Source organism: Tachysurus vachellii, chromosome 9 (genome assembly GCF_030014155.1).
Source record: "Tachysurus vachellii isolate PV-2020 chromosome 9, HZAU_Pvac_v1, whole genome shotgun sequence".
NCBI lineage: Eukaryota > Metazoa > Chordata > Actinopteri > Siluriformes > Bagridae > Tachysurus > Tachysurus vachellii.
The window spans coordinates 14,883,569-14,909,163 of NC_083468.1; the positions used below are offsets into that span (position 1 = coordinate 14,883,569).

General features: G+C 38.6%; 1 protein-coding gene across 2 annotated transcripts in view; it reads right to left on the reverse strand.

Annotated features, from left to right (window-relative positions):
* Positions 1 to 4,211: 4,211 nt before the first annotated feature.
* Positions 4,212 to 25,595, reverse strand: part of ranbp10 (RAN binding protein 10) — a 58,465-nt gene continuing 37,081 nt past the window's right edge. The window contains exons 8-15 of one of the 2 annotated variants that reach the window (XM_060877858.1): positions 22,196 to 22,304; positions 13,548 to 13,696; positions 12,428 to 12,614; positions 12,139 to 12,278; positions 8,375 to 8,520; positions 7,094 to 7,205; positions 5,963 to 6,104; positions 4,212 to 4,913 (exon numbers count right to left, since the gene is read on the reverse strand). In XM_060877858.1, coding sequence (XP_060733841.1) covers positions 5,974 to 6,104; positions 7,094 to 7,205; positions 8,375 to 8,520; positions 12,139 to 12,278; positions 12,428 to 12,614; positions 13,548 to 13,696; positions 22,196 to 22,304 — 974 coding nt within the window. In that variant the 3' untranslated portion in view covers positions 4,212 to 4,913; positions 5,963 to 5,973. Of the gene's footprint in view, positions 4,914 to 5,962; positions 6,105 to 7,093; positions 7,206 to 8,374; positions 8,521 to 12,138; positions 12,279 to 12,427; positions 12,621 to 13,547; positions 13,697 to 22,195; positions 22,305 to 25,595 lie in introns of both variants that reach the window. The other variant, XM_060877857.1, reaches the window with a different exon arrangement.

The window sequence follows — 25,595 nt, forward strand, 5'->3', positions numbered from 1 at the left end:
ATATATATATATATATAATGTATAAAATATCTCAAAATAACAGAATATGGAAATATCCAATTCAGAGCTTTATGTTTTCTTGTCAGTTATATGATACATTGCATTATTCAACGTGAATAAAGAACAGAAGCATTCCATATGATCAGATTTTCCCCAGATCATACAAAACCTGACAATATAAATGTAGGTAGTTACTGTGTTATGGAAGCTCTATATTAACTCCTGTCTATCATATAAGTGGAAGTGAGGAAGTGTTGAATGTCAGCAGAGCCTTTTTTCATCCCTTAGTTTAAATCTCTCACTGACTCCAAACCTTTTCATCAAAATACACTCATTCACTTTGTTGGAAATTAGGAATAGCTATCAAAACACCATGACCCGAAGCCCATTCACATTTTAAAGCTGCACCAAAATAACTAATAAGAAGCACTATGGCGCCCTCTACAGTTAATCTGTGGAAGAAGACAAATATTAAAAATATCCTATAGCTTTCGTATTATACCTTACATTTTTATTTATCTGGTTATATTTGTCTTAGAACAACTTTTTTTAAAATTGTTTTTTATTAAAATGTGTGGCAAATATTTTGATGACCCTAATTAACATGTAAACAAAGTGCAAACAAATGGTCACTGAAGATGTGTATATATAATTTATTTTTGCCTATATAAAGGCCACCAACCTTTTTTCTCTCCAGGGGTCACAAAGGATTAATTACTAGCAATGGGTCTGTTTGGAAAATAAAAGGTTTTCTTTTTATTATCATTATTAGTTTTTACATTTACTGTATTTGGCAATCATCCAGAGAAACTTTCATTTATACAACTCAGCATTTAAGGATGCCTTGGTCAAGGGTCCAGCTGTGATTTGAAGATTTTGGTCTCACATCCAAACCTATTCCAGTTGTAGCTAAACTGACGTGGAAAAGTTCAGGCACTGTTACGAATGTGGCATTAAATAGAACAAAAATCATCTAAACTGTATAATTCGAGACACATTTACCCTACATTACCATCCGCTTCACTGTCATGAGTTCAGAATTATTGGGGAGCTGACTGGAGTTCTGTCTCTCTTCAGCGAGTGTAGCTCACATGAGAGTTGCAGCTCACATGCAGCTCTATAGGCACATTTAAACTTATAGAGCTGGCCATACGGTTAATCTGCTCTCAGCAGAATCCCCTGGCTCCTAAGTGCCACCACTGTAGTGATCAATCAATCAATTGCCTATCATTTCAAGAAGCTCTTCATCTTTCACTAGAATTCAGATGTATTAGGCTGGATTTGATTTATATACTTTTTTGTTTTGACTACATCATTGAGAACCGTTGCCCAAGACCATATAGTGAGAAAAAGAAGAAAAACTCTGAAAACCACTTCATAAACTGCTGAATTGTTCACCCTAACTTTCTCTTTCACCTGCTGCACATAGATCAAAAAGCTAAGAATTATTTGTGCTATTTTGTTGCATACAAAGAAACAAGACATGCAAAATAACACAAGAGACAATCATATGCTCATGGATGTATTTTAATAAAAATAATTCTGTCAAAATTAAATGAGTACAATATTTCTTTAACATGTTGCCAGTACATATGTATGTTTTTTTTCTTTTTAAGCTATTGTTTTCCTTTTTTATTTTTGTTTTTAAAACATATTTAAAGGTTCATGCTAAGTAGAGGCTAATTCAATTCACAATGGCTAAAACCAAAACTCAAATAAATTTGAAATAATAACAGAAGTAAAATTGTGCACAGCTTGTTGTATTCAGCTTAGTTCTATTTGTCCTGCTATTTCGTTATCTGAGGCAGAGATGCCACTACACGAATAAGCAAAAATGGACAAATTATTTCCTAGGAGGATATCAGCGCAAATCTTTCCTTCATTTGGATAGAGTAATAGAGTAGGTCCCTGATCAAAGTTCAGCTCTCTGTTTGACCATTTTAAAATGGGTGGATAACCACTAATGAGCTCCTGCAGATATTGGTTTGCCATTAAAAAAACACCCCTAAAACACAGGCTTTACTATGTACAGATCAGTAAAAGTATGAGCTCTTCGATCTAGCTCGGTTACACACGATGTCTCCATGCAACACCACTCAGGACCATCAAGTCATAAGAAAAGACAACTTGTATTGTTGAATGAACACACTATTGGAAAGTGCACAAAGTATGACCTAAGGGACAAACACATCAAAAACATGTGGCTAGAATGGTATAATGTTTCGTGAACCACAGTTTGGTGTTTAGCTCATGTTTATGCTTGAACCAGGTGGACTTTAAAGATTATGTATGTAACCTCTAGAACAGTGTTTCTCAGTCCTGGTCCTGGAGCACCACATGCACATTTGGATAGTTTCCCTGCTCACACCTCGCCTGCTTTAACTCACCATCTGATTAACAAGCCTCATCTAGGTTGAGCTGGACGAGTTACTAATGTGTGCAGGCCTGGTTTACTCCATGACCAAAGATGAGAAACAAAATTTTGGACCATTCATGAAAAGTTCGGAACCCTCGGTCCGGAAAAGTCCGACCAAATGCAGGCTGTGAAGTCTCTACTACTGCTTCTGATGTGAACAGGGATGTCTGCCATCTGAGTGAGGTATAACTGAGAATACAATACAATACGTCCAAAAACAACAGAACATATAGGTGTAAAATAACGGATGTAACAATCATATGGTGGCTTGCAGTGAAGTGATTAATGCTGAAGAAATGGATGGTTCTGAGAAAAAAACTGGGGTGTGTTTAAGGTCAGAAATCCAGAGAACATTAAAAAAAATGAGTAAAAATAAAAACGATGTATTTGTGTAACATTTTGTATACACTCACTACCACACAGCTTTACTAACACTTATATATTCACACGGATCATTCATGTGGCAGCAGCACAATGCAGATACAGATCAAGAGCTTTAGTCAATGTTCATCATCAAACATCAGAATGAAGATGAAGTGCAATCTCTGTGACTAACTGTGGCATGCTGAATACTGAAGGGCTGGTCTGAGTCTTTGAATTTTCTAACACTACAATCTCTAGCGTTTACACAGATGGGTATGAAAAACCAAATAGATACTGTGAACGGATGAGAGATCACACAACACATCAAACCTTGTGGTGGATGAGCTACAACAGCACCAGACCACATCAGGTTCCACTCCTGCCAGAGCCAAGAACAATCTTAGTCTTTCATGAGCACTGAAATTGGACAGTTTGTATGAGTTTATGCCTTAGATTCCTGTATTCAGTTCCTTCCTGGCAGCTCAATCCAATCTGGCATTCCTACCATGTTTTTCTCACCATTCTGGGTAAAGTCTACTAGAGACGGCCATGTGTGAAAATCCACGGTAAATCAGCACATTATGAAATCCTCAAAAAAAAGCTGTTCTGGTGCCAACATCTATGCCACAATAAAAGTCACACTAACTAATTCTTCAATCTGATGTTAGATGTGAACATTACCTAAAGCTGCTGGCTCGTATCTACATGAATGTACACACTGTGCTGACGCCACGTGTCTGGCTTATTAGATAACAGCGTGAATGTGCAGGTGTTTCTAATCAAGTGGACAGCGAGTGCATACTGATCTAATTGACAGAAAGGAGAAACGCTTGGGTCACGTCCTGCAGTGACTGAGTCAGTATTGTGTGTAGTGATATTGTCACAGCTTGTGACAGCGAGAGCCAGTGAATGACAGAACTGAGGAGAAATGTGAAGGAAAGAACAAAGCTTGTGATGGAGAAAATAAAAGAAGAGGTAAGAAAATAAAAGAACCTCTGAAACCCCAAATCCCTCATTCATTTTACGAATCCTCCGCTCTATAATAGTTGAAGTACAGCGTCTCCAACAGTCGGCATTATCAGTCTAACAGCTACAACTACACAATCAGTAGAGATGGAGTCGGTAACTTGAGTAAAACTGTTTATCAACACTATCCTAGTGGATACAAAATGTAGGAATTAGTGGAACAAATTAGTCCAAGCTTTAATGCTGCAGTCATATTAATGAAATTATAATGTTGGTACTCTTTGACAAAAAAATGTCATATTTTTATTCATTGCAGCCACACACAGACACCTAAAGGTTAAATTTCGATAAAGCTGACCAAAAACGATAAAAGCTGGAGATTTACATGTTCTGAAGTGTACTCTATAAAGATCATCATTAAAATAGAGCCTTTTTTAAAGTGAGAGAGACCCGAGCTTTGTTTAAAAAAAAAAAAAAAAAAAAAAAAAATCTTAGAAAGTCTGGGTCTGCAATGCGTCTGTATGATTCGCATCTAAGAAAAACACTAGTGCTGGTGCCAGAGGTGAACTATTAGCTTGGAGGCGAGACGCATGGGAATTCTGCACAAAACAGACCTGCGGTGTAGTAGCCAGTAAAATTACATTTGATATTCATACTGTATATAAGCAAAGCCTTACTGAGTAGTCACACAGTACTGCTAGCTGCTGCAGCAATACCTCCTTCTACATGCTGAATGACACGTATAGGAAATACCTGAGTTCTGAATAGGGAGGTGTGTTGCTTCTTTGAATTTGAAGAAGACTTTACTGCTATGTGTTACCCTCGATATGCTGTGTGAATGGAACACTATGCACTGAATCCACCCATAAAAACAAAGAAGGGAATTCTGGTTCAATGTCAAGGTGAGCACAACAAACTGACAAAACAGGAACTAAAATAAAATAAAAAAGTGACTAGAATAGAACAGAATAATTAATTGCCTTTAAATAGTGTCACACAGTTTGTATTATAATAATACTAAAATTAAAAAGAAGCCTCTCCTCCATGTTACTAGTCATCTCTCATCCGAACTGCCTGCGGCAAGTGAATGCACCGTTTCAAACAAGTGTGTTCCTCATGGCAACCCGGAAAGCTGGAAAGTCCTCTTCATAACTGTCCTGATCATTGCCTGATGGAACACACACACACACACACACATTATTACAGCGAAACATCAGGAAAGAAGAAAAAAAAACAATAAAACAAAACAACCCTAGTGCGTTTCCACCATTTGATGATACCTTGTTGTACAATGTCAGTTGGTTACACACCTGGATAAATGTAACACTAGGGGACTGAAATGTGTACTTTGAAGAGGCACATTGGTTATGCTTACGATTGGAATGAAGTCTTTACCATTGCAAATTCCTAATGAACTGTTTTTCTGAATCCTAAACAAGACACTGCAGACACACGTCTATATCCATAGATATTAAATGTAATCCAGTGTCAACATTCACTTTATTCTTGCTGGTCCCTTACAGTATGCATGCGCAGTGTACCTTCTATTTCAGGGATTATTAAAAGTAGTATTCATCTTGTTCGCCCAAGTAGGCTGCAACAGTGTCTTTCACAGTTTAATATTCAATGTAATAAACCTGGAAGATTATTTAGAACAGCAGGTGATGCAATGAATTAGGAACACACAAACTCTAGGTACACTGCATCCAGTCAGCTGAAGATTGGGTTACAATTGACAGGAGCCATTTCAAGACAACATTGGAACAGTTACCCGACAGGACTGGAGCTACGATAAAGTCTAGGGTAGGCTTGTTATTCAACAAGAGCAGGTGCATCCAGGTGTTATGAATGAAATGACATATACATAAGATTTTTGGCCTGTGGAGCTTTACAAAGAAAAGAGCAGCCAGCATCAGCCATTCACAGCCTGTGAGAGGGAGAGAGAGTGTGTGTGTGTGTGTGTATGTGTGAGAGAGAGAGAGTGAGTGAGTGAGTGAGTGAGTGAGTGAGTGTGTGTGTGAGAGAGAGAGAGAGAGAGAGAGAGAGAGAGAGAGAGAGAGAGAGCGAGAGAGCGAGAGAGAGAGAGAGTGAGAGAGTGAGTGTGTGCGTGTGTGTGTGTGAGAGTGTGTGTGTGTGTGAGAGTGAGTGTGTGCGTGTGTGTGCGTGTGTGTGCGCGTGTGTGTGTGCGTGTGTGAGCCAGAGTGCTGTATCTCTCACCTGGACTTGGGCTAGTGCAAAAAGTTGTCAACTCTGGCAAATGAACAGGAGCCGGAACGCACACGGGCCATGAGCTGCACACACTCTGTGGCCTGCCCCAGTGCAAGCATAAGGGGGGGCTGCTTGGGTAAATTCTGAGACTCTGTTGGACAGACAAATAGAGACAGACAGACAGAGAAACAGACAGAGACAGACAGACAGAGACAGACAGAGAGACGGACAGAGGTGAATCTCAGTACTAGAGTTGGTCATTTACCTGAATTTTTCAAAATGTCTGAAATAAATAACTTTGTAAGTACTGCTATGAAACTTCAAGCACCCAAAATTGTACTTCGGTGTCTGTATGGGGAACATTTTAGGTTTCTCTCTAGACCCCAAAGGCACAGGGCTTCTTTTTCACAAGCCATGCTTAACAGTGTGATCAATGACCCACCCAAAGATCCTTTAAGTCTTTAAGTGTGTAGCAGATTGGACCAAAATGTAGTAGACTGGAAAATTCAGTAATTTCTTATACAAGCATATGTTTCACTAATCTATGCACTTATTCATGAAAATTCTTAGTGCAAACAGTTTCTCCTAGTCACGAAATCCTAAGAAAATTCTTAGAAATGTGGGTCATTTCCCCTTAAAGTTAAAGAGAAGGTCCTAGTAAAGATAAAAAGTATTCATAAAGCATCTTAACCATTAAAACAGCTCATAAAGTCAAAAGGACTTAGGAGTAGTGAAGAGGCTTTACAGTTTCTTTAACAGAGGAGAAAAGGACCAAATGCTGAAAAGGGAGAAGAAATGTTTAATATTTAATAATGATAGTGAGGTAATAAGATGCTACAGATTAGAGATTAGGGATTAAGGATTATATATTTTTGTGACCACTCATATTAGAGATAACATCTCTGACACAGCACATAAATGGCATTTATATATATATATATATAAATGCCATTTATGTGCTGTGTCAGAGATGTTATCTCTAATATGAGTGGTCACAAAAATATCTCGAGAAGAACCTCGGGGTAAACCTGGAGACCCTGGAGCTATAAGGTGGTAACACTTTCTAGAATAATCCAGACCTACTGAAAAAATTCAATAAACATCAATACAACATAAGACTGTGTGTGTGTAGGTTGTTACCCAAGATGGCGCTGTTGAGAGCAGAGCAGATGGCCTCTCTCTGTGTGGGGTCCAGCTGCTGGCCCACTGGGCAGTTCCATGGGTCAGAGTATGCCAGTAGACTAAATGCATCCTATGCACACACGCGCACACACACATGCACACACACAAATCAAAGCCTTAATTTCATAGCCAATAAGAATGTTTAACAGGATTCTGTAAAAGATTTGGAGTGGGTAATATGGCAGAATGTTACATCAACATAATTGAAGACTTTACAGTTTGCATTATTAAACAGTATATGGACAACGTTTTGTGGAAATCACCCCATATGAGACTTTTTGCCACTGATTTGGAAGCATACAATAATCTTGGACGTCTCTGTATGCTATTGAATGAACATTTAGCTTCACTGGAACTAAGAGGCCCAGACTTGCTCCAGCATGATAATGCCACTGGTGCACTAAACAAGGTCCTTGAAAACATAGTTTGCCAAGATTGGAATGGAACAACTCGAGTGTTTCCTGCACAGAGCCCTGACCTCAACCCCACTGAAACTTTGGGATGAAGTGGAACAGCGATCAGTGCCCGATCTCACTGGCTGAACAAACACAAATCCCACAAAAAGGTGGAGGTTACTGTACTAAATGTTTAACAAACACATGGTGTGATTGTCAGGTGTCCACATCTCATTGCCCATATAGTTTATTTTATATTTATAAGTGTCTACTACACAAAGCAGCATTTCCACATTTAAAATTCTGTTTAGATTATCATTTCCTTACACAAATTAAATATTTTAACAGTGAAAAGCTAGGAAAATAAAACAGCTACAAAAACCCATAATAGAAATATTTGCCAATTTAGCTGCTGTGAAACACAATGTAGTTGGTAGTTATACTTTTGAAATACTAAAGTACTTTTGATATGTTTATAAAAATGAATTTTTCCATAATTTACACAATATTGACAGAAATTTGCCTTGGTGCCTGGCCCTACAATTAAAAATAATAAAAAGCAGAGCTATAAGTTTTTGAGCATAAGCAATATACAACGCTTCGCAATCAAGAACGATACATGATTATAAAACTCTGTCTGAAGTCCAATCAAATATTATACACAATATGGGGTAAAACACACTTCCGGATCATCTTGTGTAGTGTGCTTACCTTTCATCCACCAAACAAGTGATCGCTAGTGTTAAAAGTCATGCAGTGTGAGGAAGGGTTTTTAAAATTCATGTTGTGTTCACTTAGCTTTAGGCAAGTTTTAGTTTTAATCTTAAGTCCCCTCGCTCTGTACCTGCAGCATCTTCTTGTGCACAGCGTTCTTGCCATACTGGCGTGAGAGCTGCTCACTGAGTGCCTGCAGCTCACGTCCAAACTGGATCATGCGCTCCGTAGCAGCCTGGTTACCCCCACACAGCTGCCTCGAGCCACAGCTGTCCTCTAAAAGCAGGAAGAATACGAGACAAGCTTGTTTAGGCACAGATCATATGCAAAATCCATGAAAGTGTTTCCACAGAGCGCTACATATATTCTTCAAATAATTTAGAACTAGAGTCATAACTAGTGTGGTATCAGAGGTCTATTAAGTAGACAAAGTATGATCTTTGAATTAAATATAATATACAGTCATGTGCGAAAATTAGTACACCCCATGAAATTTTAATGATCTGTAAATTGTAATCTAAAAGGACACCCCACAATTATTTGTACTTAAATAGGATAAAATATCCTACAAGTGGATCAGATCAAGTGCAAATTATTAGAACATTGTTATAGAGCAAGGATTTGAAGAATATTCAAATATTCAGATATTTAGTTTGGTTTGCTCTTAGTTGTTGAAGTGAGAGGTATCACCATGGTGAGATCCAAAGAGCTTTCTGAGGCCTTCAGAAAGAAGAATGTTGATGTTTATGAGTCTGGAAAGGGATATAAATAGAATTTAAAAGAATTTGTTAATCAGTCATTCCACTGTCTGAAAATCATTTACAAGTGGAGAACATTTAAAAACAGGTCTGGACAGCCAATCAAATTAACATTTCTGTTGATTTCTTTTGTTTTTGTTTGTGATTTTTTGTTGTTCACATTCGATTAAATCACCTTCATTTACAGGTACAAATTAAAAAAGGGCAGAAATTGACATGTTGGCATTTCTTAATAAAGAACTGAATATTTATGAGGTGTCCTAAATTTTTCACGACTGTATGTACACAAACACACACACAATTTTTCTCCCTTACTTAAGGAACCTAACCAGTGTTTGTTAAAGATCATTGCATTTAGTTCAGTATCTCCTTTGTGCATGTCAGTAGTAGGTTCTGTATCTATTTTGCTCTTTTTCATTTCAAAGGTCAGACAAAATCATATTTATTTTTTTATGCAAATGCTAAATGCTATTCACTCTGCTTTTCACACTGCAGTACAATTAAATGCTGAATGATGCATCAAGTGGCTTATCCTTTACCACAGACTAACTGTGTTGTGATATGTATGATTTAAATGGTCGAAAAAGGCTTTCCAGCCTCCGTTATAGACCTCTGCATAGGTCTGTCCTGCATACAGAAGAGCTTGTTTCCAGGAAGAAGAGAGAGATAGGGGTAAGATGAAGCAGCGGTCATCTTCAAAAGGAAAAAAGGATAAAAGTCTTGAATGAATAAAGGTGCAATCTAAACATCATGAATGGACAACATTGGCGATGTTGGAAAAAAGTGTGCGCGCGTGTGTGTGTGTGTATAGGTGTGTGCGTGTGTATGAACACAGCACACAATACTTCTAGAATGTCATCAGACATTTTTTTATTTGCAAGGACAATTCTGGAGGTTTTCTGGCAGTGATCAAATCTCAGATTGTATAAACAGAGTGGCCCTTCATCAAGCTGTAAACGATCAAATCTGTAAAGCAAACCTACACAAATTACTCAAACGGTTTCCTGGTCAGAGTGCTTGTCATTTTAATTGGAATACCTCCATAACAGCCATAAAACTGCTTGATTTGCAGTGAAATAATCTAATTGTAAATCTAAACAAATTGAGTAGTTTAAGTAGTAACACCACAAAAAAAAAAAAAGAAAAGAACAGTGACGGAGAACCTTTAACTGAATCACAAGCAGAACAACCACACAGACATATCGTACAATTTTGGAGGTTAGTTCATGATCATCATCTTTCAGCAGCTAAAACACTGTGTGCTCCCTTACACTGAGTGCTTTCAGCATTTTGCTGTTTTGATTTAAGGGCACCTCAGTCAGAATCAGGGTTAGGTGAGTACCTCAGAACTGCACCAGCTCCAACAGCCTTATGGAGAAAAATGCAAATAAAACAGCAGAATAATGCTACATGTTTGGAAAACTTTGTATTATACCTTTAACTAAATGAAAACAACACTGGTATAAATTAGGTTATGTTTCATGTATACTGTACATTTATCCTCATTACATTTTTCCATAGATTACTATATTTTACTATAGGTTTATTACATTTGATCTCTATCATATTTTACTCTATAGTTCTATTTTTAACTCTATTTTCTTTGGTGATTCCGTTCACCGATGCACTGTGAAGCATGCTGCGGACTGCCGTATGCACTTAACATGTAAATCCATGCAGCAGAAACTGCATTCATCATTTGTGCGTGAGATACTGGACTTTAGATATCTTAAGTCTAATCCTAAACTAATCTAAAGTCCTGCATGTTTTATTTAATTAGCTCATTTGCATTTTGTGTGAGAGAATTGCGACGGCAGCTGATGATAAGGTGTACATCAGATATACATTCAGCATCCACTTTAATAGGAACACCTGCACACTCATGCTGTTTTGTCATCAGCCAATCATGTGGCAGCACCACAGTGCAAATATAATATGTAGATAAATATGCAGATACAGATCTACGGTTAATGTTCACATCAAACATCAGAATGAAGAAAGTGTATGATCTCTGTGACTTGGCATGGTAGTTGGGGTCAGACGGGGTGGGCCGAGTCTTTCATAAAGTGCTGATATGCTGGGAATTTCACACACAGCAGTCACACAATGGGTCATATTAGGTGCTGACAGTTAAATTAATAAACAATGAAATATAATTTACAAGAAAACAAGAAACACACCCTGCCCTGAAGTAAAAAACTATATTTCTACTTTATGATGTCCTCTGAACATTAACAAAAATATGCCTTATTTGCGTTTTAATTACGTCTAAATAACGGCATCAAACCCATTTACTTTCCTTTGCATATGAACCACTACTAGTAATAAGTACAGTCAGGTGGCTAAGATGCTGCAGATTGAATTTGTAATACATTATGCAATTCATAATAGAACTCATGAAAATCATTTATTTTGCTTTTAAATCCAGCATCCTGACACCAGACGTCTCTTTTCTTCATCTAATACATCAACAGTGATAAGCATCTAATTTCACCAAGAGCTTAACTTGGACTGTTCATTATGGAAAAAGGCAGCTCAGTCAGATATATATTCTTGAACATGCTAAAGATTTTGGAGGAGAAAGCTGTAATTTTGGGAAATGTCAGTCCAAAGTTTCAGTGACTTTAGAACTACTCAACATGGTTGTAAAGATAGATTATTTATATAACTGTTGACTTCCTGTCAGCATAAACCAGCCTAGTGATTCTCCTCTGATCTCTCATCAGCAAGGTGCTTCAGCATGCAGACCCTCTGCTCACAGGATGTGTTTTTTCTTCATAGCATTTTAAGCAAAGTCTATAGACTGTTGCATATGAAATTTGAAAGAGATCAGCAGCATGAGAAACACTCAAACCAGCCCATGTGACACCTACAACCATACCACAGTCAAAGTATTGACAAAGATCCCAATGTTTAGTGTATTGTGCTGTTTCCACATGATTGGTTGATTAGACAACTGCCTGAATGTGCAGGTTTTCCTATTGAAGTGCACAGCGAGTGTATCTACTATACACAATGTGTGTAATAATGTTATGGTACAAACTAGGCCCAAAAATACTGTACTGACACCAATTCTTTCTACCTTTTCAAAGAACTTAAAAAACCCTTTGGTAAGTAGGTTACTACTTGTGTGTACCTGTTACTCCATTTCCCACACTGTTGTCATCCCCTTGCATGATCTCCTGGTGCTTGTAGGTGCCGTTTACGATGTGAGAGGAGGAGTTCTCAGCCACTCCGTTACTGTAGTGCTCTGCCTCAATCTCCATCTCACTGTCACTGTGCACATACAAACACACACACACACACACACAGAGAAACAGCACTGAGTGACAAATCTATACAGTACAAATGAATGACACATCAAAACACATGAACGAAAGCTTCAACTTCATGTGATTATGCCCACTCTCTCGCTCCTGCTCTACCTGGTTTCCTGGTTGCTGGTGGTGCTGTGTGGCTGGGACTTGGTGGAGTCTGTGGAGTTGGACTCAGAATAGTTGACGGAGGATGGTGAGGAGGAAGGGGAAGAGGAGGCGGAGCCAGCTCCGGGGTATTTGGTGTGGCCCTTGTTTTTGTTAGAAGCCGTCACACCGTTACTGCACGTAGGACTGTCTGCTCCTGGACATGTGGAACATGGTTATAAAGTGCACAGTTCACACTGCACACCCAAAAAGCAAATACTACTCAATTACTACTCCAAGACAAGACATGCTTTCAATGTGAGGTTGCTTTTAACCATCATCTAATTTTCATTAGAACAGAATGTTGTTATACAACAAGCACCAACACATGGGGTAAAGCTATGTGACTAGCAGTTAGTAACACACAACTGTCAATCTCAGCTCTGGGCTCACGGGACCAACACTGAAAAATCACTGCAAAGTGCAACACAGGTACAACGCTGTAGCAAGTCATTAGCTAATGTTAAAAACGTCTACATGCCTGTGACAGGCTACATGTTGCAATTTTGGATTTGCTTGAAAATTATTTTACTAAAATGTTACACAAGTGTAAATTTACGCATCATCCAAATGAACTCCAGTACATTTTATTTCATATACAATGCAAGAAAAGAATAACACAAGTCTGAAAGACACTCGATGGTCAAAAGTATGTTGATAGCTGAATTCCACATTCATTTGTGAGATCTTCTACAAACATTGAGCACAAAATAATCTAATGAAAAATAAATCTAATGGTAAACCTTCCCAAAGTATGGAGATTATTTTAACATTAAAGTTAGGACTAAATACAGAATGAGATTTTCAACATGCGGGATGTAAAGGTTTCGTGTCCACTAATTTGTGTTAGGTGTTTAGAGGTTAAACACTCATTGTTACTATTTTTATGCACGTTTTCAAATGAGATTTTGTTATTGATGCCAAAAAGATTTTAAAAGCAGCCTCTATGTCTATGTAATGTCCTAAGATAAAGTATGTTAACGAGACCTACTCAAAGGTTTGAGCAAAATAATAGTGCACACACTAATAACTTAATGTGAAGGAGTCATGTCAAGAAAAAAAAAAACAAAACCCTGTGTGTCACCTGTGCTGTGCAGGTGGGGGTTGGTGGCTCCGTGCCGGGGGCTAAGGCTTGGGGAACCGGAATAACTGTCCTGGGTGTTGGGGGAGTGGACGCTAAAGCATCGTACCTCACTGTCTGTACCATTCACCATCTCCACAAACTGCCGACACCTGAAACAGACAACACGGCCGTGTTATATCACTCTGTGTGCGTTCATGCGTGTGTGTGTGTGCGACATCTTCAAGCCAATCGTGTGTCAAAATGGGCACAGATATCTCTGAAACAGTCCTTCAACACTGCCTAGCTGCCATTCATAGCATTGCAGTGCAGATATATTTGTGAAATCTGTCACACTGACTGTCAAAGTGATGCAGGGAGCAAGTGAGTCTCTCACACTGTCTGTACTGCTACGGACAGCACGTATTATTATGCTGAATCACTCAAAGAGGTGCCTGATAACATTCAATAATGTCAGTGTAAAGACCCTAAATCATCATTGTCTTCTATATTCAATCAGGCAGCCTTTGCAGCTAGCATATGTTTATCTGTAACCGATACTACACACCATCTGAATCCAGGCTGCTATCAGTTACGACAATTAACCACTTCAATAAAAATAATACCACTGACCTGCTATGTAATAGAAGGCCTTAAGACCACCCAGAACATATTCTCGTCTTTGATTATAACGTGGAAGTCAAAAGTTGGAGTGCTATCTTTTTATTTTAACATAATATCTCATTGTTTTGTTTATAAAGTAGGCAAAAGTGGCGCAAAACATCTTTTTTTTTTTTCCCAAACGTGACAGCCTTCTATGTACGAGACATCAACCCAACTCGATGATCATCATAATCTCTCACTACCAAAAATAGAAAAATGGAGGATAGCAGTAAAGGAAAATTGAGGCATTTTGGCTCAAATAATTGAGGTGATATTTCTGTTCAAGCAAAATCAGATGGGTCTTTAAATAGCAAGCTTGAGCACATTATGTGACACGTTGCTCCTTTGTACATATTATTTGGGTTAACTTGATCTCTACAGACTAATATGAGACACAGGACACCATGAAAGCATAGTGTAAACAACCTAACAAAAGAAAATCGAATTTGGTCTGTAGTTTTACCTGCTGTCTGAATTGAGCCTTAATGACCTGATATTTCAGAATATTATGTCATCTTTTAGATTTTTCCAAGTCACTTGCCTGGGCTCCCTAATAACAGCTGACTCTTCTGGCTCGCTACATCAATCTTATTGTGCCATCTGTCTAAGCTTCACTAAAAAGATTTATTTTCTCTTATTCTGATAACTGATTGGCTCCTTTAATAAATGCAGTACATCTTCAGGTGGATCCTCAAAATCATGTCTAATGCGCACAGCTGAGACTCAAACCCACGTCTCACCATTCGCACTATCCAACAGCTCAGATGTTGAAAGCATGTTTCCATGGAAGCTTTATGATTAAGCCACACTGTATTGTAACAGCTTGGCTACATAAAAAAAAAGAACCAGCTCACATAGCTTAGCAGTTATTCCTCCAACATTATCCTAAAAGAAGCAGTCTTTTTGCCAATGACACATCACAAAAACACACATGCCTCTGGTTGAGCTCCTGTCTAGTAGTGACTATCTGAGTCTTAGGTCCTGATCACATGTGCCTTTAATACATGTGCTGGGTGATCGGGTTAACAAGTGGTCAGCAATACGTACTGGTGTGAACGGCGTCAAATGAGTCTCTACATTTCTGGCTTTTGACAGTCATCCTTTGCTGAAGTGATTTACAGAACAATCATTAACTACATTCTGATACTGATAGACAGATTCCTTTATTTGTCACGTATACGTTACAGCACAGTAAAATTCTCAGGGTCAGAGGGCAGAGAATGATACAGTCATGACACAGTGCCCCTGGAGCAGTGAAGGTTAAGGTCCCAACAGTTTGGCAGTGCTGGGGCCTGAACCCCAATCCTTCGAACAACAACCCAGATCCTTAACCACTTGAGCCACCACTGGCCTAAAACTAGGTCACTGACTAAGAATACCATCAGTCTAAAAACTCTGTCGAGAGGTAAGCAGTAAGAAAAGCACACAGGGAGCTTTATTTCTTTAAGTCCTAAATTAAGTACTTCAGGAAGAACTAATTGAATGAGTCATTGCCCAAGCTGGAAAATTTGTAATTATAGCAAGACTGTTTGGAACAGTACAGTTCTCTGCCAGCAGGCTAATGGATTAAAAACAATGCTATAACAGCAGAGACGAAAGCAGCTGCTGTTCATTTTCATTTCGCATCTTATCTCTCATTCATGTACAAGCCTGAAAATAAAGAATGACATAATAACTGCGACTGACAGCCTTTCTTTAGCGCAAACGATGTAAGTCGTCTGATCACGCAGCGTGATCACTGAAGATGGATTCATAATACCGGGTGTGAATGACTGAGCGTCCACTTGTGATTCAATGGATGTTTATGCTAAGTGTGAATGGGGCATTGCTCTCTCCAAAAGGCCTTTTCCTAGAGACACATCATCACAGTTTGCAATCAAACTGCAATCTAACATTAAAGCAATCTATTGTTTCAGATTACAGATTTGTTTAATTGATTCCTTCCATGATGTCCAAGTAAAGTCTGACATTTGCCATATTCTGGGGTAATTTTTAAATTACTTACTTTAAATTACATTTACGGCATTTGGCAGAAGCCCCTATCAAAAGCGACTTACATTTATTCTCATTTTATAGCAGTACGTAAAGGTTGGTTAAGGGTCCCAGCAGTGGCAGCTCGGTGGACCTGGGATTCGAACTCGCAACCTTCCGATCAATAGCCAAACACCTTAGAAACATGCCACTAAGCTTCCACATCCCACCCATCATGCAAAATAATAACATAATAGAGCTACATCAAGCCTTCACAAGCGGCGTAGAAAGATATTTTAGATTCAGCTACAGATTGTGTTTTCAAATTTTCATTTTTAACATCACCTGGTAATAACAGCACTTAAACATCTCTGTATGTTTGCTAAATAACAAAGAATGTACATGAAACCAGCCAGCCTCATTCTTTTAATCTGCTGTTTATGCATCGCAAGACAAAAGCAACTGCACCATCTGCTCTCTTCCACATACTGTACAAGAGCTCGCATACAGTCATGATTGGCTATTGGGATCATCTAATCATTTTTTTCTTCCTTAGCTCTCAATTACAGAGCTAGTGTTTCTGTTCCTCAGAAGCTCCTTTTTTATTTGTATTAGTTGTATTTTACGGCTTTTCCTTTACACTAAAGACTTTTTGGTCTGAGATCCAGAGACGAAAAAGAGCAGGATTTCACTACTCAAGTCACCACCTGATAACTCCTAATGAAACTTTCACCGATTAACTTAAGTGAAGGAAAAGCAACACACAGTCTCAGTTACGGATGGGGTCTGAGTTTAGTGCTGCACTGGAGGCTGTAATTGGTAATCAGGTTTCCTTCTATTGCTTCACAAGAAGGCAATCCAATTACCAAGAAATTTTATGGAAAAATGATATTAAAATGTTCATGGATCTTACCAACACAACTGATTAAATGTTTGAGGCTAAATCAATACTACTGTGGTTGTTCAGTAAAACAAATGAAAAAACATGGCAACAAGTGAAATACACTGGTAGATTCCAAGTGTCTAATAATAAACAGGCTGTGTGGACTATTTCATTGCTGTGAGTAAGATTTCCTATTATTATGTTGGCTTTGTAGAAGCCAACATTCTGAAATCCGTTATAAGCTTATTATTATTATTATTATTATTATTATTATTATTATTATTATTATGTTGGCTTTGTAGAAGCCAACATTCTGAAATCCGTTATAAGCTTATTATTATTCTTATTCTTCTTCTTCTTATTATTATTATTATTATTATTATTATTATTATTATTATTATTATTATTATGTTGGCTTTGTAGAAGCCAACATTCTGAAATCCGTTATAAGCTTATTATTATTATTATTATTATTATTATTATTATTATGTTGGCTTTGTAGAAGCCAACATTCTGATTTCCTTTATAAGCTTATTATTATTCTTATTATTATTATTATTATTATTATTATTATTATTATTATTATTATTATTATGTTGGCTTTGTAGAAGCCAACATTCTGAAATCCGTTATAAGCTTATTATTATTATTATTATTATTATAATTATTATTATTATTATTATTATTATTATTATGTTGGCTTTGTAGAAGCCAACATTCTGATTTCCTTTATAAGCTTATTATTATTATTATTATTATTATTATTCTTCTTAGCCACAAATTTATCAAGAGTAACTCGTCCTAGGGCTTTCGAGCCACATGCACCAAATTCGGATATGTCGTAGACCCTGGTCTGAAGTTTGTTGCTACTACTTTTCTAAGCGATCGGAATTCCGGCATTCCCGGTACGGAAGCTCAAAGTGGCCTTTTTTCGTATCCGCTTCCATTATAAACTTTGGAGGTTTATAACTCGACAAGTTTTCGAGCGATTTACACCAAACTCGGACAGGTTCTTTAGGACGTTACTCCGGACAAAGTTCCGGACTCGGCGTTCCGACGGAACTTTCGGTTTTCCCATAGTCGATGATGGAACGTCCCATAGACTTGAATGGGGAATTCCTAAAATTCCTCTAAGCTTTCACACATGCAGCGTGCGCAGAGCTCAGGCACGGCTTCTCTCCTGTGTTCTATGCAGTATAATAATAAGTAGAATCCCATAATGACTGCAGTATTGACATGAAATGTCCAAACCCTCAGTAGCCACTTTTTGCCAAAAGTATTGGCACCCCACCGGGTATACTGGTGACGTCACGTGTAGCCCCGCCCCCAGAATAAGCGAAATCAAAAATGAGCACAATATGGACATGTGACATATCAAAACACTCAGCCCAATGAGGGGAACTGCCTCACGTGTATTTTGGTCACGTCACGTGACGTCACGTGTATAGCCCTGCCCCCAAAATAAGCAAAATCAAAAATTTGCACAACATGGACATGTGACATATCAAAACACTCAGCCCAATGAGGGGAAGTGCCTCACGTGTGTTATGGTCACGTCACGTCACGTGTCGTCACGTGTCATCACGTGAAAATAAAAAATTAGCACAACATGGACATGTGACATATCAAAAAACTCAGCACAATGAGGGGAGCTGCCTCACGTGTATTTTGGTCACGTGACGTCATGTGTAGCCCCGCCCCAAAAATAAGCGAAATAAAAAATTAGCACAACATGGACATGTGACATATCAAAACACTCAGCACAATGAGGGGAACTGCCCCACGTGTATTTTGGTCACGTCACGTGACGTCACGTGTAGCCCCGCCCCCAAAATAAGCGAAATCAAAAATTAGCACAACATGGACATGTCATATATCAAAACACTCAGCCCAATGAAGGGAAGTGCCTCACATGTGTTATGGTCACGTCACGTCACGTGTCGTCACATGTCGTCACGTGAAAATAAAAAATTAGCACAACATGGACATGTGACATATCAAAACACTCAGCACAATGAGGGGAACTGCCTCATGGGTATTCGGATCACGTCACATGCTTATGTCCGCTCGCCTCCAAAAGTATTGGCACCCTAGCGGTCCAGTAGCTTTCACAATCTTTCTGTCCACTTGCCTGCAAAAGTAACACTGACCCTTATGTCCACTCGCCTCCAAAAAGCACCGGCCTTTGCGAATACTTGCACCGTCAAAGCCAACATCAAAGTTTGTCTCGACGAACTTTACAAATCTAGTTATTATTATGTTGGCTTTGTAGAAGCCAACATTCTGATTTCCTTTATAAGCTTATTATTATTATTATTATTATTATTATTATTATTATTATTCTTAGCCACAAATTTATCAAGAGTAACTCGTCCTAGGGCTTTCGAGCCACATGCACCAAATTCGGATATGTCGTAGACCCTGGTCTGAAGTTTGTTGCTACTACTTTTCTAAGCGATCGGAATTCCGGCATTCCCGGTACGGAAGCTCAAAGTGGCCTTTTTCCGTATCCACTTCCATTATAAATTTTGGAGGTTTATAACTCGGCAAGTTTTCGAGCGATTTACACCAAACTCGGACAGGTTCTTTAGGACGTTACTCCGGACAAAGTTCCGGACTCGGCGTTCCGACGGAACTTTCGGTTTTCCCATAGTCGACGATGGAACGTCCCATAGACTTGAATGGGGAATTCCTAAAATTCCTCTAAGCTTTCACACACGCAGCGTGCGCAGAGCTCAGGCACGGCTTCTCTCCTGTGTTCTATGCAGTATAATAATAAGTAGAATCCCATAATGACTGCAGTATTGACATGAAATGTCCAAACCCTCAGTAGCCACTTTTTGCCAAAAGTATTGGCACCCCACCGGGTATACTGGTGACGTCACGTGTAGCCCCGCCCCCAGAATAAGCGAAATCAAAAATGAGCACAATATGGGCATGTCATATATCAAAACACTCAGCCCAATGAGGGGAACTGCCCCACGTGTATTTTGGTCACGTCACGTGTCGTCACGTGTAGCCCCGCCCCCAAAATAAGCGAAATCAAAAATTAGCACAACATGGACATGTGACATATCAAAACACTCAGCACAATGAGGGGAACTGCCCCACGTGTATTTTGGTCACGTCACGTGACGTCACGTGTAGCCCCGCCCCCAAAATAAGCGAAATCAAAAATTTGCACAACATGGACATGTCATATATCAAAACACTCAGCCCAATGAAGGGAAGTGCCTCACGTGTGTTATGGTCACGTCACGTGTCGTCACGTGTCATCACGTGAAAATAAAAAATTTGCACAACACGGACATGTGACATATCAAAACACTCAGCCCAATGAGGGGAAGTGCCTCACGTGTGTTATGGTCACGTCACGTCACGTCACGTGTCGTCACGTGTCATCACGTGAAAATAAAAAATTTGCACAACATGGACATGTGACATATCAAAACACTCAGCACAATGAGGGGAACTGCCTCATGGGTATTCGGATCATGTCACATGCTCATGTCCGCTCGCCTCCAAAAGTATTGGCACCCTAGCGGTCCAGTAGCTTTCACAATCTTTCTGTCCACTTGCCTCCAAAAGTAACACTAACCCTTATGTCCACTCGCCTCCAAAAAGCACCGGCCTTTGCGAATACTTGCACCGTCAAAGCCAACATCAAAGTTTGTCTCGACGAACTTTACAAATCTAGTTATTATTATTATGTTGGCTTTGTAGAAGCCAACATTCTGATTTCCTTTATAAGCTTATTATTATTATTATTATTATTATTATTATTATTATTATTATTATTATTATTATTCTTAGCCACAAATTTATCAAGAGTAACTCGTCCTAGGGCTTTCGAGCCACATACACCAAATTCGGATATGTCGTAGACCCTGGTCTGAAGTTTGTTGCTATTACTTTTCTAAGCGATCGGAATTCCGGCATTCCCGGTACGGAAGCTCAAAGTGGCCTTTTTTCGTATCCACTTCCATTATAAACTTTGGAGGTTTATAACTCGGCAAGTTTTTGAGCGATTTACACCAAACTCGGACAGGTTCTTTAGGACGTTACTCCGGACAAAGTTCCGGACTCGGCGTTCTGACGGAACTTTCGGTTTTCCCGTAGTCGACGATGGAACGTCCCATAGACTTGAATGGGTAATTCCTAAAATTCCTCTAAGCTTTCACACACGCAGCGTGCACAGAGCTCAGGCACGGCTTCTCTCCTGTGTTCTATGCAGTATAATAATAAGTAGAATCCCATAATGACTGCAGTATTGACATGAAATGTCCAAACCCTCAGTAGCCACTTTTTGCCAAAAGTATTGGCACCCCACCGGGTATACTGGTGACATCACGTGACGTCACGTGTAGCCCCGCCCCAGAATAAGCGAAATCAAAAATGAGCACAATATGGACATGTCATATATCAAAACACTCAGCCCAATGAGGGGAAGTGCCTCACGTGTATTTTGGTCACGTCACGTGACGTCACGTGTATAGCCCCGTCCCCAAAATAAGCGAAATCAAAAATTAGCACAACATGGACATGTGAGACATCAAAACACTCAGCACAATAAGGGGAACTGCCTCACGTGTATTCTGGCCACGTCACGTGACGTCACGTGATGTCACGTGAAATTAAAAAATTTGCACAACATGGACATGTGACATATCAAAACACTCAGCACAATGAGGGGAACTGCCTCACGGGTATTCGGATCATGTCACATGCTCATGTCCGCTCCAAAAGTATTGGCACCCTAGCCAATTCGTCGAGACAAACTTTGATGTTGGCTTTGACTGTGCAAAGCCAACATCAAAGTTTGTCTCGACGAACTTTACAAATCTAGTTTTGTTTTAATATTTGATTGGCCAGTAGAAATTAATTGTTGAAACAACACTACATATGCAAGGTATCCAATTCCAAAAATCAGGAATGATGTTATTTATATTGTACGGCCCTCATTTGTGGGTTAGGACAGAATTAAACGCTTATATAATACCATTAAAAAGCACAGAGATATAGAGATTAGCCAAGCTAACATATGCTCAGCCTCTGCATTATTATAATGCCATTGACCTGAGGGCAACTAGTTCAGTAAATGTCCCCAAAAGTAAGAGACACCTAGACATAAAGGCTTGTGTGTGTAGAAACTCACTTCAACATGAAGAGTAAATTTGGGTTGCGTTCTAGGAGTCCGGGGTACAGCTGATGTGTGGCTTCGATGGCTTCTCCAACACGACCCTCCAATACAAGCTTCTGTATTCCTGTTCCCACATAAAGAAACACAATTACCATCCGAGCAAAACCTAGTCAAATACCTTGTTGCCAAAATGCTAGAACCTATAAACAAAATAATGCACTGGCTTGAAAAATAATCACAGTGACAGTTGAAAATAACATGAATAAAATCACTCCATGAGTGAATGTAGTTTCCAAAAGATAACGGTCATCATTATTAGAAACCCCTTTAAGCATTTTACATTTACAGCATTTGGCAGACGCCCTTATCCAGAGCGACGTACATAAGTGCTTAAATCTCTAACATTGAATACATTAATGCTGGCTCACTAAGTTACATATTTAAGATACCATGAGTTTAAAACATTTGTTCAAAGTTACAATGAAAAAGTGTCAAAGGTGTTTTTTTTTTTTTTTTTTTTTTTTTTTAAAATGCGAAAGATAAGGAAAGAAGTGCTAGTTGAAGTATTTTAGTTCCTGTAGTCATCTAGTCAATCATGTGGCAACAGGACAACATATGCATGTGATTTCAGTGACGTTGAGGGCAGTGGTGGCTTGAGCGGTTATGGGATCAAGCCCCAGCACTGCCAAGATGCCACTGTTGGGCCCTTGAGCAAGGCCCTTAACCCGCTCTGCTGTATCATGGCTGAACCTGCACTCTGACTTCAACCTCCAAAGTTGGGATATGCGAAGAAAGAATTTCACTGTGCTGTAATGTGTACATGACAAAATAAAGGCTTCTATTCGATGTTCACAATGGCATGGAGGTTGGTACCAGTCATGCTGGTATAAGTATTTCAGAAACTGCTGACCTCCTATGATTTTCACACACAGTAGTCTCTAAAATTTACAGGGAATTGTATATAAACAAACAAGCAAGAAACATCCCATGATCAGCTGTTCTGAAGGTGGAAATGTCTTACAGATGATATGTATATGTATAGTTTTTGCAATACACAATGAGTGCTTGGGCTATATGTATTTTTTTTGCTGTACACCAAAAATACTTGGGCTAAAGATCTACAGATGAACAGCAGAGTTTTAAGAAAAATCCCGAAATCAAACATGACATCATAAAAAATTAAATAAAAAGAAAGCGACAGCTTGATGCTGTCAGTGGATAATTGGCCTGATATAGTTAGTACAACCAAATAATAAGTGCTAATTACTTTAAGACTACCTGTTCCTATACTTTTGCTAATCCAAAAACTGGGTGGTCTGCCCAGCAGTGGCAGCTTGGTGGTCCTGGGATTCAAACTCTCAACCTTCTGATCAAGTCCTTAAACACTGAGCAACCACATGAAAAGCAATGAAAGTGAAATTCTGATCCATCATCTCATATTAATCAATTAATCATTTGATCTCAAATCCAACGGTCTTTAACATATACAAAAAAATTAATACACTCACCGGCCACTTTATTAGGTACACCTGTCCAACTGCACGTTAACGCAAATTTCTAATCAGCCAATCACATGGCAGCAACTCAATGCATTTAGGCATGTAGACATGGTCAAGACGATCTGCTGCAGTTCAAACCGTGCATCAGAATGGGGAGGAAAGGTGATTTAAGTGACTTTGAACGTGGCATGGTTGTTGGTGCCAGACGGGCTGGTCTGAGTATTTTAGAAACTGCTGATCTACTGGGATTTTCACGCACAACCAACTCTAGGGTTTACAGAGAATGGTCCAAAAAAGAGAAAATATCCAGTGAGCGGCAGTTCTGTGGGCGCAAATGCCTTGTTGATGCCAAAGGTCAGAGGAGAATGGCCAGACTGGTTCGAGCTGATAGAAAGGCAACAGTAACTCAAATAAGCACTCGTTACAACTGAGGTATGCAGAAGAGCATCTCTGAACACACAACACTCAAGTCGAACCTTGAGGCAGATGGGCTACAGCAGCAGAAGACCACACCGGTACTAGTAAGGTGTACCTAATAAAGTGGCCGGTGAGCATATATCTATATATCTATATTATATATATCTATATTATATATATGTAAATATCTATATTATATATATGTAAATATATATATACATATATACACACATTATATTATATATATATATATATATATATATATATATATATATATATATATATATATATATATATATATATATATATATATATATACATATATATACATATACACACACACATATACATATACACACACATATCGTCGCTGTCGGGCGGAATCCTCGTATCTCCAAAACCATTATTTTTCAGGAAATTAAAAAAACGCGTATTTGTTTGAGTTATTAAACGTTGTATCGTTAAAGTTGTTATTATACCATATATTGCTACCATATACTGTTGTGTACCAACATTAACACAACATTTTCCCACAGTCACGTTTATCGGAGATACAAGCTTTATGACGGAGCAGGGAGATACGAGATTATGCTGTCATTGATAAGAATGGTACGGACACAGACGTCGCTGCTGCCAGCAGTGTTCAATAAAGTCTGCGGTCACGTTGAGCCTTGGGTTTGACAAGAGAAAAGGCTTCAATAGTTAACCAAAGCTAATGACTGTAGTTACATACATCTTCCTAAACTCTATTTTAAAGGTTTAAGAGCTATAAGTGATGCAATACAAAACACGATAAGCTGATTAGGCTGTCTAATAGGTGGAAATTAGTCTAATCTGCTCGCAAACTTGCCTTCGTGGCTCACGGGTTTCTTTCTGCACAGAAGCATTACAGCTATCGATTTTTAACAAAACAGACCTACTCAAACGTATCTAACCTAACTATTTTCACTTGTTAGTGCCCACAAAACAGTGTTTTACATGCACAGTGCCAAGAGAGGCATTGTCTATAAGTAGGCTGACACTTAAAGTCAGTAAAATAATAATAAAAACAATAATTTAATAGTTGTATCCAAAATATTCAATTTAATTCAAATATTATATTATAAAAAAACATTTTAAAATGTCAATGAACATGTATAATAAGCAGTAATAAATAGATATTTAAAATACATCAATAACACAGATAAACATCGATAAAATCATAGTTAAAGGGATAGTTCACCCAAAAAATAAAATTAATAAAGTTCAAATTATCGTTTCACTATGTTATACTGCATGTTTACGTATAATAACGAGGCAAAAAGCAAGCCAACTTGCTTAAAGTGATGAGCATGACGGTTGAACATAACGGTTTGCCTTGACGTTGTAAGATACAATCCTATCTTATCTGCAGTGCACAGGGTTTAGTCCGTGTTGCAGTGGATTGTCTTGCGCTAAATTCCTGTCCTCAGACGAGCACCAGAACTAGCGGGGGTCATTTTCTTTTCTTTGAGCCCCAC